At 40.6% G+C, this 18804-nt stretch overlaps 1 protein-coding gene across 11 annotated transcripts in view; it reads right to left on the bottom strand.

Annotated features, from left to right (window-relative positions):
* The window catches only part of chd9 (chromodomain helicase DNA binding protein 9), a 69317-nt gene that overhangs the window by 33538 nt on the left and 16975 nt on the right, over nucleotides 1–18804 (bottom strand). For 10 of the 11 annotated variants that reach the window (XM_034878129.1, XM_034878138.1, XM_034878163.1 and 7 more), the window contains 2 exons: nucleotides 14809–15215; nucleotides 1901–2009 (listed from right to left, as the gene is read on the bottom strand). In XM_034878129.1, the coding sequence (XP_034734020.1) occupies nucleotides 1901–2009; nucleotides 14809–15215 (516 nt within the window). Of the gene's footprint in view, nucleotides 1–1900; nucleotides 2010–14808; nucleotides 15216–16993; nucleotides 18113–18804 lie in introns of those variants that run through there. The other variant, XM_034878175.1, reaches the window with a different exon arrangement.

The raw sequence follows: 18804 nt of genomic DNA, 5'->3' as shown, positions 1-18804 counted from the left end.
GCCTACAGTACATTTAAAGTTGGAGCAGGTTTGATCTGGACTAAAGATGTGAACCACCCTCTTTATTATTAATAATAACAACAATAATAATATGAAGATGATGAAGAAGAATCATTGTCACTATTTAACCCTTGCTTGAAGTTAACAGGGCTCAGCTGTAAACCACACAGTGCACACTGTTCCCTCAATTATGATGCATGACTGATCTATTATAAAGGCTGTGTGAGGCTACTTCTTGCTTAGCTAAGCTAAATAATGTTGCCGTTTCACATTTGCAGTTCATTTTAATCAAAGAAACAGCAACAATGTCCAACAACTGTGGTTAATACTGATCCAAAATATGATCTATAATTGTGATACAAAAGGATAACCCAGCTATTCTTACATTTATAATACAACATTAGGATGATATCCGGTTTACATTCTTCTGTATTTTTCTCCAATACTACTGTGTCAACTGACCTGTATTAAGTTTATTTTTCTTGGAGATGGATGAAAAACATGAATCACAAAAACATTGAATATTCGCACTAACCCACATTGAAAAGGGTAATATATGTTCCCCATCTCCCTGAAGTTCATGTACAAACCTAACCCATAAATGACCTTGTTAAATTTCAATAAACCAAGAAAGAAACTCTAAAAAACAATGTGCTCAGAAAACACCCACACAAATTGTGAGTGCTTTAAAATCCAGCTTCTTTCTATTCCTTCTGTCAAGCCTTTAAATTATTATATGCGTGGGCTGCTGTATCCTCTGTCAATACACCAGACCTTCCTAATGATAATATGTAGTTACCATAATTAAGAATAAATGCCACTGAGCCAAAGTTAATTAGGTGTAGAGTATAATATCCCCATGGAGATATACCTTCTCATACCTAAACCCAAGCTGACCAGAAGCTGGAAAAGCCAGTGTGCCACATGCCATGACAATAGAGACGAGCCCCTGAGGTGGCCATGCTTCTTGTCTAGCTGTCAGCTACTTTGACTCCTTCCATAGGATCATCCTAAATGAGTCATCAACAGACCGTTTTAATTAAGGCCAGGGGTTCCATTTAATGAGCATAATTATATCATAGGCAATAGTCCGGACCGGAGGCAAAAAGGAGAGAGAGGAGATGGGGCGAAGGAGGAGACATTTCATTAGACAAGTCATTTTTTCTTCTTCACTCATTTGGAAATAGATATCTGTCGTGACTTAGAATAAAAGATGACTCAGATAACTCAGAAAATAGGCAACATACATCTTAGAGAATTGGTTTAGGATGTACTGGACACCCTCCCCCGGTGCCTTTTTTTTTTTTTTTTACTTAAAAAGAATCTCAACCTTAGGTGTGCAATCACTAATTTTTCACAGGGGTATCTTGTGTTAAGAGAAAAATAGAGTCATTACTCTGGATATAAAAAAAGAAAAAATTAAATTGTGATAATTTAATTTTTTAAGGTTTTTGATATCGAAACAAACATTAATTTAATTTCAATGGCTGCTGTGGCAACATTTCTTTTAAAAAAGAAAAACTGTTAAATAGAGGTGTGTGAATGTGCACCTGAAGGTGCTATTGCTGTAGGTGCAGGCTCCCTCTAAAACTGCGAAGCCTTCCTCTAGGGTCAGCAGTGGTGTCAACAGTCAGACCAAGGACATAACTTTTACCCAAAGCAGAGGTGTGACAGCACCACATTAACTAACATCAACACCTCATCTAAATAAGGTGGTCAATAAAAAAAAATAAAAAGCAAACTCCCACATAAAAAATTTTTCTCACATTTTAGGATTAATATTTTAATACGATAAAGTGGGATGTAATACACTCCAAGTATCCTCAAGCATTAAAGCCCTGATTACAATTAGAGTAACTTGTCTTGTAGGTTGGAAGTGTGTGTATATGCTGGATCTTACAGAGTCGTCTTCTTTAGAAGAAGTGTGTCGAGTGGGAGGGTCATCATCCGACTCTTCTGAAGACTCCGGCTTTCGCTTTTTCTTCTTCCCAAGCTTGATAACAATTTTCCTGTAAGGGGGGGAGCAAACCATGATTATGATAAGATAAAGGTTAGATTACTAAAAAAACTGTCCAAGTACACACAGTAATTTTAACTGCATTGTTGTTACTCAGAGTTTTTTTTGTTGACAAATGCCCTGAGAATAGACCCAAGTAGTTAAATATTGGATGCTTACGATCAAAGGAGCCGGATACGACTGCAGAGGCGAAACAAGGATCTTGTCATTTTGGTTATATAGGGGTGCTCAATATTTGATGTTACATAGAGCTATCTGTTTTCTCCTGACAAGTTCATTATTATGATATAAATATCAACATAAATGCTCTAAATAAAAATGTTTAAAAAAAAGGAAAAAAAGCTTTTAAAAAATCTTTTAAAAGTGCATGAATTAAATCCAACTGCCCCATGACAGATTTAAGTTTTACTTTCCATGATTCGTGACCATTGGAGGAGCATCTTGGCGGGAGGGATTTAAACTTTTAAGTTAAAAAAAATCTAAAGTGTGGCTGCGATTTGAAACAGTAAAATATGATCCAAAGTAAGATGCAAGGTGTGTGCCACTGCCCGATTACAGGAGCACAGCAGTTATCCAGTGGCCAGCCCACGGCATGATGCGTCCACCCCAATGATCACCAAAGCCTGCACACTAGAACAGCAAGCCTATGTATGCCGGGTGAAGCCGAGACAACGGTTGTATTTGTAACAGAAAAACATAACAAAAGAAGTATAGAGCGTGCCAGCAGGACAGCAGACTCACTGGGGGCCAGCTGCTAACTGCTGGAGTGACACGCAAGTGCAAGCTCCAAACCCTTGTCAATTAATCTTCTCCACCCCTGCACCACTTAACACAATACGAAATAACAAGCTATCTTTTTATGTCTGGGTCATGTATCTTTTTATACAGAAAGTTTTTCACACACAACCTTCTCAAAGTTGCATATTAGAAATATGTAGAATAGATTGACTTTTTTTACTATATTGTAGACTAAAATTGCATAGCCCCCTGCATGTTAAGAAAGTTCGTAAATGTGCGTCCGCTGTACTGCAGTTCATATACAATACATGCATTTACAACAGTAGCCTATATTCCATAAGAATCTATGTACAGCTGTAAGCATGCAATTTTTTTCTGCAACATACATACGACAACAGTTCGGGAACCGCCTGATGCATGGTAGGAAATGCTTAGACTTATTAACATCTCCACAATGGGAGCTGCTGCCTGAGTTTATGGAGAAAGGATTTCAGTGCTTTACTAAAGCTCCAACCAAGTCTGAGGATTCAGAACAAATTCAGTCGGTAAATATTTTTCCGTTTAAGCTACCATTGTGGATTTGTGAGTGTTGCTATTCTCACCATGGCCTAATGTACAGTTGTAGTTAAAGACAGACTGCTGGGATGTGATGATATCAGGAGCAGAGACAGCAGCAGATGAAAATCAATGCAATGAAAGACACAGCTTCTACTTTTTGCCAGTGCTTCATCCTCCAACTCTTTCTTTCACACACAAACACATTATTTGTGCGACCTCTTCCCATAGACTCTCTCACCACATATGCACACACTTTCTATCTTGCGCCTTTCCACATGTACTATCTCTTGGAAACTACAGGTGCCAAATCTCTGGCTTGGTGTGTTGTCAGTGGGGGAAAATAAAAATAAAAAAACACTGTTATCATATTTACACACAATGGCATCTTCATTCTCTCACTCTCCGATATACATAACAAACCCACAAAGCCTTCCGTTCCCACAAATGCAAACGTGCTCTGTGCTACACACACACACTAAATCAAAGGCCTACTCAGACAGAGTGTTGCATGAGCAGGTAGGTCTCTAGTGAGAAGGATGTCCCTGTGGGACTTTTTCATATGAGATTACATTAGAGACTCGTATTGAGCGTGAACAAAGGTTCCCACTTGCCTAGGTCTTCTATTTTTAGAAAACATGTATTCTCTGAGACAGCAAGTCAGTTCTTAAGATGCCAAGTGGGGCCACTGGACAGAAGGACAGCCTGTTGAACAACATGCAAGTCCTAGCAAGCAAACCTGTTAGGACAGCATAATAGCTTGTTCATTGTTTTTTCATATCAATTCCATGTATTAGATGTGCAGGTCTATAAGCTTCCTCCTTTTGATGCTAATGCTAATAATTGGTACACTATCATACATTGACATAATAGAGGTTAACAGATGGTCACACACACACACACACACACACACACACACACACACACACACACACACACACACACACACACACACACACACACACACACACACACACACACACACACACACACACACACACACACACACACACACACACACACACACACACACACACACACACACACACACACACGACTGTTTTGGCAGCCACAGGCGAGAAATATCTTGCGTGCTCGCTGAACAATACTAGGGGTGGGAATACATCACAATACTTATGCCACGATAGAATATTATTGCAATTTTAGACATATTGAAATATTCTGCGATACTTTGCAATTTGTATCTTTAGATGATGTCCCTAAAAGGAAACATTGTCAACATCTGTTTTATCAAAAAAAGATAAATTTCTCTGTTTGTTCAAATCACTTCAATGTTATTGGTGCAAAAGGAAATTGTCAAGCAAACAAACTGACCAACAGATATAGTATAATAAAAGATTGATACTTGGCTCCTGTGTATCGATACAGTATTGCCACTGAAAATATTGTGATACTATGCTGTATCCATTTTTCCCCCACCCCTGGACAATACTGGTGACTTTTTTTTTTTTTTTTTTTTTTTTTACAGACAATAACTCTTTCCTACAGAAAGTTGCCAGATTTGTCGCTAGTAGCTTTTGTGAAAAAAAGTCGCAAAGGGGGTCTGAAAAGTTGCTAAATCTAGCGACAAAAGTCGCTAAGTTGGCAACACTGTTTATATGGAGACAAATGTGCGCAAGGAGGGGCGGGGCAGTGTATGGGTGTGTGTAGAGGGACAGAGAGACAGAGGAGAGCCGCTTTATTTTACATATCATGTTTGCTTAAAGGAGTCGTGTTACGTTACTGCTGATGAAGCCCCAACACTTCTGATTTTGCTGCTTCATAATAAAAGCATTCAAATACCAAAATGGCGAAGAACTTTTAGAAAATGAAACGGTTTCAAAGCCGCTGCTTTGACCACGCACTTTAACGTTAACTCTAGACAGCGCTGTAGCTCTGGTAATACAGGACTAATAAATAAGAAGGAGATAACATAAGAGCAGGATGTTTTGTAGTAGCCTAATGTCCTACATTGGTGAATTCTGGGACATGTTGTGATACTAAAAATAACGTTATTTTTAAGGCAACAGCGCTGCATGAAGCTTGAGACAGCCGGGAATATGAGCAGGCAGCATGCAGGAATAAAACCACCGACACACTACTATTATAATATGATAACATCCATTCTGTGATATGAGAAATACTTTGAATTGAGTAGGCTAGCATACGTATTTCAGCTCACAGTTGAGTAGGCGGTCGTTTATGTGGAAACAGAACACCCTCCTGTTCTCACTGCTACTAGTATATGGACACATGCGGCTCAAACCACCTCCACATGCGTTTTTTTATACATACAATCTCAATGCATCCTCATAGAGTCCTGAGAGTGTTTTCACCTGTACTTAGAGATGATTAGATTAGAGATGCCAGTTGAAAATGGGGTCAAATACATTTCAGGACCCACAAATCTCAAATATTGTAATATCTGAATGTGTAAAGTAGAAAACAGCAGATTCATCCAATAACACTGTGCTGAAGAGCTGTCCCTTCTTTCTAGTGGCCCTGTCCCCTCTGGATAAGATTACATTTTAACTAATAGTCTTCACAATGACACTTAATGGTTGCCATGGAACATGCACTTGGGCGTATATTTGGCAATGTTCATGGTGACTTCACTTCCTGTGAAAAACAACACCAGCACATGTCCACTGACACTATGAATGGTTGAGAAATGTGCTATGTCAGAATGACACAATGAAAAAACAAAACAACAGCTGTGACACCCAGAAGAATAGAAGAGGAAACAAAGCAACTGAATGGTACAAAACACAATGTTCAACCTCAACCGAATGAAAGCAGGCTGGGATACGACATTTGAGCCTAGCAAAATAACAGTGTCACATCACCAGGCAGCAGCTAACAGCATATAACAGGGCTAAGGCTTCTCTCTGGTCCCATACGGGAAAAACTGAACTGTGAAACGAGATACTGTGAAATCACCGATTGAGCCAGTACAGAAAGATAACATTGATGGTGGCTCCTGGGCACTGCCATATACTGTATCTAAGCATGGCATACACAAGAGCAACATGGTATAGTAAGAGCTTAATGTGATAAAAAGTACATATTCTACACACACAGGCCACATCTTAGTGATGGTTACAGCCTGTTCCACCCTCCTGTGGCTGATACACAGGACCACCCAGGGGTTTACAAGCAGCACCGGTGATAAAGCACACGCTCCCTTTGACTAGATTGCCTCCCCACACTCTGAGATGTGTTAACTCACATGACAAGAAAGAGTTTCAAATTAACCTTTTACTGAGAAAAAGAGGTATGAAAGCAGTCAGTTCTACTCTTCAGGGTCATGGTCAAGTCTCCCTGATGTGAAGAACTGGCCGTAAAGCTTTTGCACAGGCAGTTCAGATGCAATAGAAACCACACAAGTTGGCTGACCTTGAATCATAAGAGAAGGATGGCTTAGTGTTGTCAAATATACGTGTTTGAAAGTTAGACGGCGGGGAGGGGATCAATAAAGGGGAAACCTATACAGCCAATGTTCGCGATATTTTCTGTGGCAATACTGTATCGATAAACAGGCGCCAAGTATCAATCTTTTTTTTAATAAATTGCACATGAGAATTTAACCTTTTGGCACTAGAATAAGTTGAATTGCTTTTTCAGTCCACTAGATGGAAAAACTGAAGGGAGATAAACAAACCAGAGACCGTTTGCTTTATGGACATAATTTGAAGTTGGGGACAAAGGTAATGAAATGCAATGTATTGCAGAATGTCGCAATATGTTTAAAATTGCAATAATATTGTATCGTGACAATAGTGTCATAATATTGTATCATGGGGCCTCTGGTTATTCCCACCACTATTGGTTTGCTTCACAATATTTTCTATATTGCAGAAGAATGCTGCCTACATGACAACTGAAAACGATTTCATACAGATTTCAAGAAATATGTTTTATTCATTTGAATAAGGTTAAATTGCAGAAGGTGTCTGTCTCCTCTTCTAATCCTACCCTGTGGCAAAAAAAGTAGTATAAAAAACCTTTCCTAAACCATGTAGACAGAACTTCTGGTCCACCAAATGTACAAATGACTCTCAGACTGTCTAATTGTAACTGTCAGAGTCAATATAAAAAATAATGTGGACATGTATTTGAGCATAGCCCCAATGGACTAACTACAAAATATCTGGTAAGTTTAATGGTTCTCAAAATGTCACTTCACACAGTGTCCAGTTTGATGTGGACAACAGTATGGGGTATATTGAAGTAAGTCTTCTCAACAGGCTGGATATTTCATGCAAGCCTGCTTGAACTATTTTGGGGTACATCAAATGCCAAAGCATTTGGCAGAAAGCTTTGCGACAACTGCCATGCACTTTCTGTTGAATAAAAAGAATACAAAAATAATAGAATTGTAACCAGTAACCAGATAGCAGTGCAGAGACAGTGGGTTACAATAACAATCTGGCATATGAATATTTATTTAAAAAAAAAAACATAAAAGGCATGAAATGTACCGTTTAATTAGCTGGATTATCATTGCTTAGTATTTGAATAAGCAAGCTTTACATCTTTATTCCTGAGGCCATCCATAGTTGTCCTTGGTGATAATTACATTATTTCTAACTTTAGGAAGCAATTAAATGGTTGCTTTACTATTATTATTATTAGGGCATCACTTGGCATCTCTAATAAGACTACAGCTGCTCCTGATCTGACATTACAGAGTGAACCCCCGATGATAAACTACCACTAGCTTTTTCCTGAGAGCGATAGGCTCGTTGCTGTTAAGAGGCTTGCTTGCCACCCATCCTGCTATTGTGCCAAATAACCTCCATCCCTTGTCCCCCCCAGTGTTGTCCTGCCCTACTTGGCATGCCGCCACGGGGAGTGTATGTGTGATGGTTGGATTTTAATAGAATAGAGATATGATAAGTGCTTTGCGGGCCAAGACTGCAATGTGGTGCTTCAGCATCTCAGAAAAACCTTCCTGTCTTTAATGGTGTCTACCTCAAAAATTCTGATAGTGTCTGTCTATCCTTCAAAACTGCTGTTAAGTGTGGTGTTTGTGTGGTGTCTGTTTCTCATCCTGAGGGGCTTATTGAGACAGTAGTGCTGGTCCTTGTCAGGAAATCCCACTTCTTATGAATGGAAGTCTATAATCTCAGTGCCACACAGCACACAACTTGAAACAGTAGTAACAGCATTACCAAGCCCCCTCTCAAAGACAAATACTGTATCAGCAAAGTGCACACGGCCGCACAGGGGATTTCTGCTTTAGTCAGCAAACATTTTAAAAAATGGGTAACACTCACACACACGAGAACGTGTACATATGCATAAATGTTAACTCAAAGGCAGGCAAAATAGATCCACAAACATGTTAATATATCACACACAAGCACACACACACCCTGCAAGGGATTAACTAGGAAAACATTCAATTAAAAAAACAGCTTTAGATCTTCCTAATGAAAAAGTGAGGGAAAAGAGATTAGACGGCTAGCAGGCAGGACCTGAAATATCAACAGCTATACACTGCTGCATATACGCTAGACTTAAACCTCCATTTTCTATCATGTAATTGATCTCACGAGCACCATTTTGTTTGATATTTTCCTGCTATCCTGCTGCTTTGTAGTATGAGCACATTTAGAATATGCCTGCTTACATTGGATGCACAGATTTGAGCATGCTGGAGGAACCAAATTTATATTAGGAAAGAAAATGTTGAGGGGGAGGGGAAGGGAGAAAAAAAAAAAAAAAAAAAAAGGAGTGAGCGGCCCGGTGCTTTCATCTGATGATTATATGAGCTTATTTTTCAGCAGGTAGGCTGCCTGGAAAAGCAAATTCCAGCACACAGAGAGCTGTGATCAGTCAAGCCTGGCCTGGCCTGTTGTAAATAACCCTTGCCTCACCAAAAAGTAGTTTTTGTTGGTAAATATTTTGATACACAATATGTACCAGTACAACAGACCAAACCTAAAAATCTGCTAGGGCCTTTGTTTGATTTACAATTTACAGCAATATACCCTCTCAGCAATAATCTCTCAGTATACGCATTAGATTTAGAGGCCCTGTGGTTCCCCGGTTCTATCCCTTACCTGCCAAAAGATGCATGCTCAATATGTTGAATTTCAGTCTTTCAATGAAAAGAGGTTATTAGATTTTAAATGGCAACGGTAAATTAGATGTGAAAAAAAAAAACTAAACTCTTATGTTTTTTTGGGCTTTTCCTACTACATCAAGTCAAAATGACTGCTGTGAAAAACGCCTATGGTTTAACATCTCATCCAGCTTATTATCTTTTTTAGGGTACCTTCCAGCTGCAATGCGCTGGAGCCTCCATGTTTTTATGTTGAATTTTGTCTGAAGGCTTTTGGATTTTATGGTCTATGTTTAAGCTTTTGAAAAACGTTTTGCGCAGATTAGACAATATAATGACAAAGAATGTTATTAACTAAAATTTACATTTAAAGCAATTCCTACAATTCCCCAGTAGTTGACGTCAATGTATCACTTTATATCAGTTAGGACTCCATCCCTCCACTTTATTAACAGGAATTTCTTATAGTTTGTATAGTCTATATTTCTTATAGGGTCTGTATTTTAAGCACTTTAATAGCAAAGAAAAATCACTACAAAATACAAATAGACAACATCTTTTAATATATATATATATATATATATTTTTTTTTTTTTCTTTGTTTTTTTAAATCTGCTGCTTTCATTTATGTTTCTCATCAGTCAGACAGATTTTCCATATATGATGGAAACCGCCTGGTGGATTGAATTAGCAAAGTAATCCAGAAGGCACTTTCTTGCCATTAAATGGAATTGATGATTGTAGAAACCCAGGTAGTAATGACAGCATAGTGGTCTCAGAGAAAGCACCCCTAAGTACACAGACAATTAGGGTAAATAGTCTTATCTCAGGCCCGATTCCCTGGTTAAAGAAGAGGCAGATGCAATGGAAGGGTGAGCATAAACTGAACTACACTCACACAACCTGAAGCTTTCTGAATACAAGCCTGCACACACCCTCACCAGAGCGGAGGCTGAAGTAATGACTTTTGCGGAAGGTTAGTACCTCTGCAGCCATGATGCATTCACATTTTATGGGGAGATCCTGGGTGGTGCATGCATATGATCAGGACTCTTCTCGAGCACAACTCCCCCTCCCTCAGAGTTTCTTGTCATCATGACACGCAGACTGTCTCTATCACCACACATTAGCAGTAACAGGACAATAGTCTCGCACTGTTTCTGTGAAGACACACATCCCAACAACACGTATACAGATGAGCAAACACACCAGGTCTCACTGTATTTGGTGTTTTAAGCCAAATTCAGGTACAAGCCAACCCCAAATGAGTATGTGCAATGCCATGCCTCCAACATTGATTTTGACGGCTTTGTCTCCACTTTAGACACCAGTATTGGTATTGCCTCAGATACTGCCAAAAATGCTGGTATTAGTATTGATAAGTACTAGAGTTTATGCACCGATCCGATACCACATAATAAAGAAAGTTTTGAAGTTATTGATAAGATGCCCTGGACAGAGAAGATGGAGGTGCAGTGCAGTCCAAGGCTAAATTTGAAACAAGACGTTGCAGCACACCCAAAGACTTGATACAAATGGATTAGCTCAAATCTTTTAGAGTACGATGTCATAACAATGTATGGTGTGTATGTGTATGTGTGTGTGTGTGTGTGTGTGTGTGTGCGCGCGTGTTCCAAAGCTGTCCAATTCCTAATTTCACCTACAGGGTCAATCTGCTTTCTTATGCATTTACTGTATCTTTAATTAAAAAAAGTGATAATACATTTTAATGATGCTGTAAACAGTATATCTGCCTACTTTGTTTTACAAAAGTTTTTTCACGGCTGCATAAAGTAGTAAAGCAAGTGTTGAAAAAGAGGGAGTATAATCAGGTCATCCGGTGTACAGGCCAATATGGTAGTATTTATGTTTTAGGTCTCATGTTTACATTACAGTGCCATGAGCCTGTGACTGATTGTGTTCTGACTTCTCATGATACTAGGACTAGACCTGCCTGCCTCAGTAAAACTGAACTGGCTGGATAGGTTGCTGTCCTTTACGGAAGACAACACAAGCAGGTTCATTTTCCTAATCTTTTATCATCATCATCATCTCTTTTTATCCTCTCTTTTTTTTTTTAAAGATATTTTTTGGGGCATTCCCGGCCCCTAATGACAGGACAGTTGAAGAAGTGAAAGGGGAGAGAGAGGGGGAATGACATGCGTCAAAGGGCCGCAGCGCGGAGCCAAACCCGGGCCTGCCGCATCGAGGCTCAAGCCCCTACACGAGAGCCCGATCCGCCAGCTGAGCTACCCAGGCGCCTATCATCATTTCTAATAAAAAGGAGATGGTTTAAACAAAAAAAAGGGGAAAATGGCATTCTACTCCTATAAGTATATTGTTTTCCATGTATGTTGGTTATTGAGGCCTCAAGCTTCATCATTAAGTACAGCTCTTTCAAAACTCTGCTCCAAATTGTGTGTTTTGTCTTTATTGGGTAGTTTCTACTTAGTTAAAAGTAAAAGCTCTGCTAGCATGAGCATTTGCCAGCTATAAACCTTCACACCTCTGACGAAGAATTCACACCCACCCACAAAGCCTCTTCTCATATACAGACAGAGTTAAACATCATTGCCACATTTGCGCCAAGGCCCTACGCATCTGAACTTCTTTCTAAATAAAAACAATGGAAGAGTGAACAGAGTAGGTGCTACAACTGTAAACGATTCAACATCCTAACGAACTGCATTACACGTACAAAACCTGAAGGAGCATCACAACATTCAGATTCTGTTACGCAGGACAAACTACAGGGTCATATTCAGATTTGTTCCGATCGCTTTTGTCAAAATCAAGCATACTTTATACAATTGTTCCAATTCTGACTGCCTAAAGCTCAGTCAAGATAATGTGCATATTATTAATCGTCACCATCCCCGTTTTCTGCAGACTCCTTAAGATCTTAAAATATTACCCGCCATTGCAAAATTGGAGGTAGTAATTTAACTTTAAAAGCCTTGTAAAGTGATCTTAACCAATTTCACTACATGGGAGACTACATGGAGCATCTACAAATGTGGCTATGTTAAAAATACATACACATAAAGTACTGCATAAATAGTATGTTACAAGTTCAAATGCATCTTTATAGATTTTACTATGCTTGAAAGAGGTTAATAAAATGTAGCATTAATACCAACACCACAGACAGAAAGTATGTGTCTGTGTTGAGAAACCTAACTAGAATTGGTTGAGAAACTAAACATATAGAGATAGAAAGTACCTTTCTGTAACATTATGCCAGTCTGTCACCGGACCAAAATGAATAGATGTTATGTTTCAAAATGGCGGGAATGCATGATGTAATAGGCTATATGCTATAAAAAGTTGACTGAGACAATATTAGACTCCATACGCATGCTATGTTGCATGCACCCTAATCTGATGCTTTTTCTGCATGTAGGACAAGTATGGTTACACTGAACAAATGGGTTATACAGCTCATTACCTAGCAACGACAATGATTGTTATCAGTAACACATTTGAATGACAGAATGCAGACCAGTTGTCAGCTGCCCTTTAAGACTTAACAAGTATTAGATTGCATTAGATTAAATGCTGATAGTTTTGTCTCCATGACTGCAAGATGAAGGAAAAAAGGATCTGGATGTGCAGTTACTAATGACTAAGGTAGACTTAAGTTTTCTGATCTCAAAATATTTTGCCACAGAGTAAAAATGACATGATTAATCTGAGACTATATTGAATAATCAAAACTGCTATGAAACAAACACCCGATCCTGAGTTACTATCCGCATCAACAGACATGTACATACATCCTCTCACCAGTTTCCCAAACAAAGAACTGCCACAACTTTCTCAAATCAAAATCAATTATCTGCAACAGCTTTTCCCCTGTCTGCCTCGCTCATCTGATTATTGATCAACAGAGCTGCCAGCCAGATATCATTGTTGACCATTGTCAATCTCTCTCATGCCAAGTCTAAAGAAAAAGCCTCCTCAATCATGGTTAAAACTAATAACACTACATTAGTTGTTTTCACCAACACAGTCAGACATTACTGCATCTAAACATTTCCCCTTTTTATTTAGCTCCCTGCCCCAGCACTCACTTCTGAACCAGCTGATATTTTAATAGCTTGTGTTGGGTGTGGCTTAAAGCTACACACTGCTTATAGCTGTTAAACAGGGGGATGGGAGGCAGATCACAGTCTCTGTACAACAGCACTACTGGCCTGAATATACTTGGCACCAGCACCACTGTCTCACATGTAAATGCAACCTTTGTTTGCTCCTCTATGTCCATGCTGGTGACTGAGCCTGGTTTATTGTTATGGCGTGCTGTAAATTCTGTTGAACTTTGATCTTGGCAACCACAGGCAGAAAATGTACACTATTAAAACCATCAACCAGTACACAAGCACGGTAAACTAGTAAAGGCAACAACAGTGCGGGCAGCAGGTGCAAGTCATCAATCTATATAAATATGAGCATCATCCTAACACAAATTGTGTGTTTCATCATTAAGTAATAGAGCTAAGATTCTAAGCTCAAACTCAATGGACACCTAACTTTGACTAGATAGATAGATCATGGAGAGAGATAACCCAGGGATTCAGCAGCTTGTCAGATATAAATGAACAAAAGCTAATCTAGCCTCTTAAGATAAAAATCTGAAAACACAAAAAGGTCATACCATGTTATGTAAAAAAAATATCTCAGCTGTTCCCTCGCTTATACGATCAGGTCGTTTATTTTTAGTGTTTACCCCTAAAACAGCAAGTGAAAGGATTGTCTTAATATTGCAAATCTGCATGTCATATATTCTGCCAGTACTGTAACTGGTATCAATTTACACTTGGTATCAAGTTAAGCATTTTAACTAAAAAAATTGATAAACTGAAGATAATCTGTTGGTTGAAGGAAAAGTCTTGCAGTGAAAAAAACCTTTTTTCAGTACTAACAAAACTCTAGCAAAATTATTTTTATTTGATGTTTAGAAAACAAATTACCATTTTGCTGCTTTTTCCTCCATTAACAAGGATGTTATCACTGTAAATTGAATATTTGAGTACCTAAATGTTGTGTCCCATTGGTTCATTCTATGATTTGTCCTAATTATTCGCATACTATTGAATGCAAAAACAAATTTAATGAAGAAAATGATCAATACATGTATTAGTTTTAAACAATAGTTTGGAGCAGCTCTTTATCTGGGTTGAATGTGCATACATCTCCTTAAGTATGGTAGCACGATGACAGGGTGTTTACCTACTGCGGTGGCATATGTCACTTGTTCATTCAGGCTCATTAAATGCTGCAGTGCTTTGGGCTTGGGTTGTGTTAAAAGAAATTCTACATAGCTTTGGGTAGGGTAGGACCTGATAAAATCTCTACTTAAAGGATCATTTTAACAAATGATGGCACATTCCAGGGGTTAAAAGTGTTAACGGCTGTGACTACATACCCAATCTTGGCCTTCTGCTTGGGCTTGGAGGATGGCACAATACAGGCCTTCCTACAGTTCTTCTCTTTAGGCCGTGCTTTGCCATTTCCTTTGTGCTCGCGTTTACGGTGCTTGTACTGCGAGGAAGAGCTGGGAAAGCTCTCAGGACTCATAACTCTGGGGATGTTCTTCTCCCCACGCTGCCGGGCCTTAGCAATTGCCTCTGATATTATCCTATTGGCTTTCTCCTGCTTGTCCTGTGTAGGTGAATCCATTTGATGATGTGTCCTCCGTGGCGTCCTCTTCTCCGATGAGGAGCTGGATGAGGATGACGAAGATGAAGAAGAGGAGGAGGACGATGAGCTGCTCTTTATTTGGGGACTGAGGACCCGTACCTGGCTACCAGGACCATTAACGTTCTTCCGAGGCTGAGTAAAGAGGGAGAAAAGTAAAAAATAAAATTAGAATTACAATCCTCTTAAAGACAAATATAACAGACCTGATCTATTGTAGATGACACAAACCAAAACTCAGGTGTCGTGCTATATTAGGGTTAACGTGAAATAAACATGTCTGTTTTGTAATAAACCACATGTATCTTACAAAACAAAGACGTATGTGTCATAAATATTTCGTGTGTTAGGCCATTACAGTCGTACAGCTCAGCTAATAGGTGAGCAATATAAGCAAACATTTAAAGAAAATGTTGCTACTATCACACATTCTGAAAACACAACCTGTGTGAAGCTCTCAGACAGCAGAGCTCGTTGCTGTCCTCATCTCAAGTGCTATGGGTGGGGTGGGGGGGGGGGGGGTTGGACCTGCCTAGCTTTACATGATGCTCACTTCAACTCTACGCCTCCTACGTGATTCTACCAGCACACCTTCAGCATAAGTGTTTCCCCCAAAAAGTCATTTAGATCAGGTGTAGGACACTGAAACCATGTGCAATGAAAAACTCTCAGAGCCTGATACAAAATAAATTATTTTAGGTGGAGTAAGCTACTCGGTACGGTAAACACTGGCTCAATGTGGCAGGTTACAGTGAGCATTTCAGACATAAATTATCCAGCCTAGCTGATACATGATAATACGTGAATAATAGATGGTGTGACTGCCGTTATGCCTACACAACACAAGTGCCTTGTGGTAGGCCTTGAGCCCAGTGGAGAGGGAACCCATAAATGGATGACCTAATCTAAAAATGTGTTGCGTATGCCTCCATGGCCCAGGCGCGGCCGGTTGCTTTTTTCCACACTGCTAGCTAAATAAAGAGAATTAGCTTGAACCTCGCCAACAAAGTGGGGGGAGGGAGTTGAATAAATAGCGATTCATTTGGAAAGAAGGGGGGGGAACATACACACACACACTAACACACACACAAACACACACACACACACACACAAGAGCTGCATTATGATTTTCACGTGTGCAACACTGCTGAGGCTTTTAGGAAGAAATTAACTGGATCATGCTGGAATGTTCTCATTCAAGTTAATGGGGGGGGGGGGGTGAAAGTAATGCTTAAGAGCAGAAGAACATGAGGGCGCATGAAATAGTTGGCAAGAGGAAGAAAATTATAAAAACAGGCTTCCATCAGAGAGACAGTGAGAGAGTGAGGGAGAAAAGATAAAATGCACCAAAACTTGGAGCACTGCAGCTGTGTAATACATCTATAAATAACTGAAATTACAGCCTGCCAGCACTGCAGTGATTTAAATCCCTCTAGCAGCACGTAGTCCCATGAAAACGGTGGGGACCATTACAGCCCATGAAAAGGTAGAGCGAGCTCCATTTGGGCCAGCCAGCTTTCCCTCACTCTCACCCCCTCATTTCCACATGTAGTGAGTTCTCTGGTGACTGACAGGTTCAACTCATGGAGGATATCGACACACAAACGCACACACACAAATCATACACTGTACATAACTACAGAGCAGGGCAGCTTGGAGAGAGGGTGGGAATAGAATATGGAATGAATAGACAATGGGGTTGGGGAAAAGAAAACACTAAATCTAGTGTGCGTTAATACGGTTTAGCACAGCAAAGCAAATGACTATGGAGGGAAGGAAAATAAAGCAGCAATGAGTTCAAGATGGCGGCAGTGCAGCATGAGCCAGTAGCAGAGGAGGTTTTCAGTTCCTGCCGGCCCCTCCTCCTCCCCCACGTCCCTCCTCCCTCCTAGCTCTCAGAGCAGCTCACTTACCCTTCCTCTTGGCCTCTTCACTGTAGACATGGTGGGGTTTTTTTCTTCCTCTTTCCTCCCCCTTTCCAACCGGCTAACAAAAGCCTTGCCCTTTCGCCGGAATTTTTCTCTCTCTGTTGCTCCCTCACGCTTTCTCTTACAAACACTCACTCTTTCCCTTTTCGCTTTTTTCTCACTCTTCCTTGAGCCGTGTGTCCCCCCCCTCCCCTCCCTCTCTACTCGTTTTTGCCTCCCCTCCTCCTCCCCGGTCAGCTCTTCTCCTCAGGCAGTGCAAGAGCGCTGAAGCTGTTTGTCTCCTCCTCCCCCAGCGGGCAGGGCTCAAGAGTAGCGCATGGGAGCTCTCTCTCTCTCTCTCTCTCTCCCCCTCGTTTGTCTCTTTACAGGGTGATGAGGGAGCAGCGCTGTGGGCGGTAGAGGAGGTGCGTGGCAGTCCAGGAAGCTCTCATTCTGCGTGCTGTTGTCCGACTTTACCCAAGTCTCTCTCTCTCTCTGTGTGCATGTGTGTCAGAGTTGCCTTCCCCTGGCTTCTCTCTCCTCCCCTCTCATTGATTCCCCTTTCCGCCTTCCTTTCGTTTGCGCCCTCTATGCCTTTCGTAGCCTTCTGCCTCTTATTTCTTGTTCTTTCCTGCTCTTTCCGCTTTGCTGTTTCCCTTTTTGCGCCTCTCCTCGTGTTCTTCACCAGCCAGGATAAGGTAGGTTCCTCCTTTTATTACACACAAAAAGGCTTTTGTGTTAGCTTGCTTGCTTATTTGGCAGGTTGTTTTTTCTTCCTTTTCCCACTTATCTTTTTCCTCGTTCTCACCCGCTGACCTCCCCTCTCCCTGGCTGGGGCGTGTATGGTGAGCTTGAGGGTCTGGCAGGCAGAGCAGCGGAAAATGAAAGCACAAAGCAGCAAAATGCATCAGCATGAATATTAGAGATGTCGTTAAAACCCAGACTCGTTTTTCCCTCTCTCTCTCTCACTCTCTCTCTCTCTCTTTGTAAGGAAGTAGGCCAGCAGATGGTGCTAGCAGTTATTACATTAACTTTCACAACTTAACCCCCAAAGTCCTGGATTTTGCCCACATCCCAGTTTTTACAATATTGTAGCTGTTTTTGTCCCTATGCAAGTCACTGCCAATGCCATGCTCATATATTTATGGAACAGTAGCATAAAGAAGGTCTACATGAACAAACAATTTCTCAAAGGCTCAAAAGGTATTCCTAATACAAACCCCACACAGACACACACCACTGCAAGCATTAAGACATAAACACAGTATATAGCATACTTCCTAACCATACCAGAAACATACAGCTGAGCCTACACTGAACTTATTCTCCAGTGGTGAGTTCAAGCACTTGTGAGGTCAAGGCCTGGTCACTCTGCTATGACTCCTGAAAAGAAACTCCGAAAGGGGAAACTGGGATGTGTCCAAGAAATGCAGCTCTTCTTGTGAGCCAGAACAGATCTAGGAGGAGTGAGCCTGCCTTCCAGAGGACTCCTGACCGCATGATGCGGGCAGGGGCCATGTGTACCGGCTGGCACATGGTATTAGGAATTATGCAGAGACACACGGCTGGCCTGAAGCCAGGAATAGTGCACAGCACCACTGGGTCAGGCCTGAGTTACTGACAGTCACCCCATCAGCTTTTATGTCTTTATTTACAGTGCAAAATCAGCTGAACAGGCTTCTTTCCCAGTCACCACCCTATTGACTTTTCATGAAGTTGCAAACATTGGCATGTGAGCTGCCCAGTGCTACCGGGACTATTGCCCACATACACAGGGCTAAAACGGAGTGTGCTTTTGACAGTGTCAACTCATATTT

The sequence above is a fragment of the Etheostoma cragini genome, chromosome 1 (assembly GCF_013103735.1).
Source record: "Etheostoma cragini isolate CJK2018 chromosome 1, CSU_Ecrag_1.0, whole genome shotgun sequence".
Lineage (NCBI taxonomy): Eukaryota > Metazoa > Chordata > Actinopteri > Perciformes > Percidae > Etheostoma > Etheostoma cragini.
The sequence above is the reverse complement of the archived record's forward strand: the minus strand, read 5'-3'. Positions and strand labels throughout refer to the sequence as shown.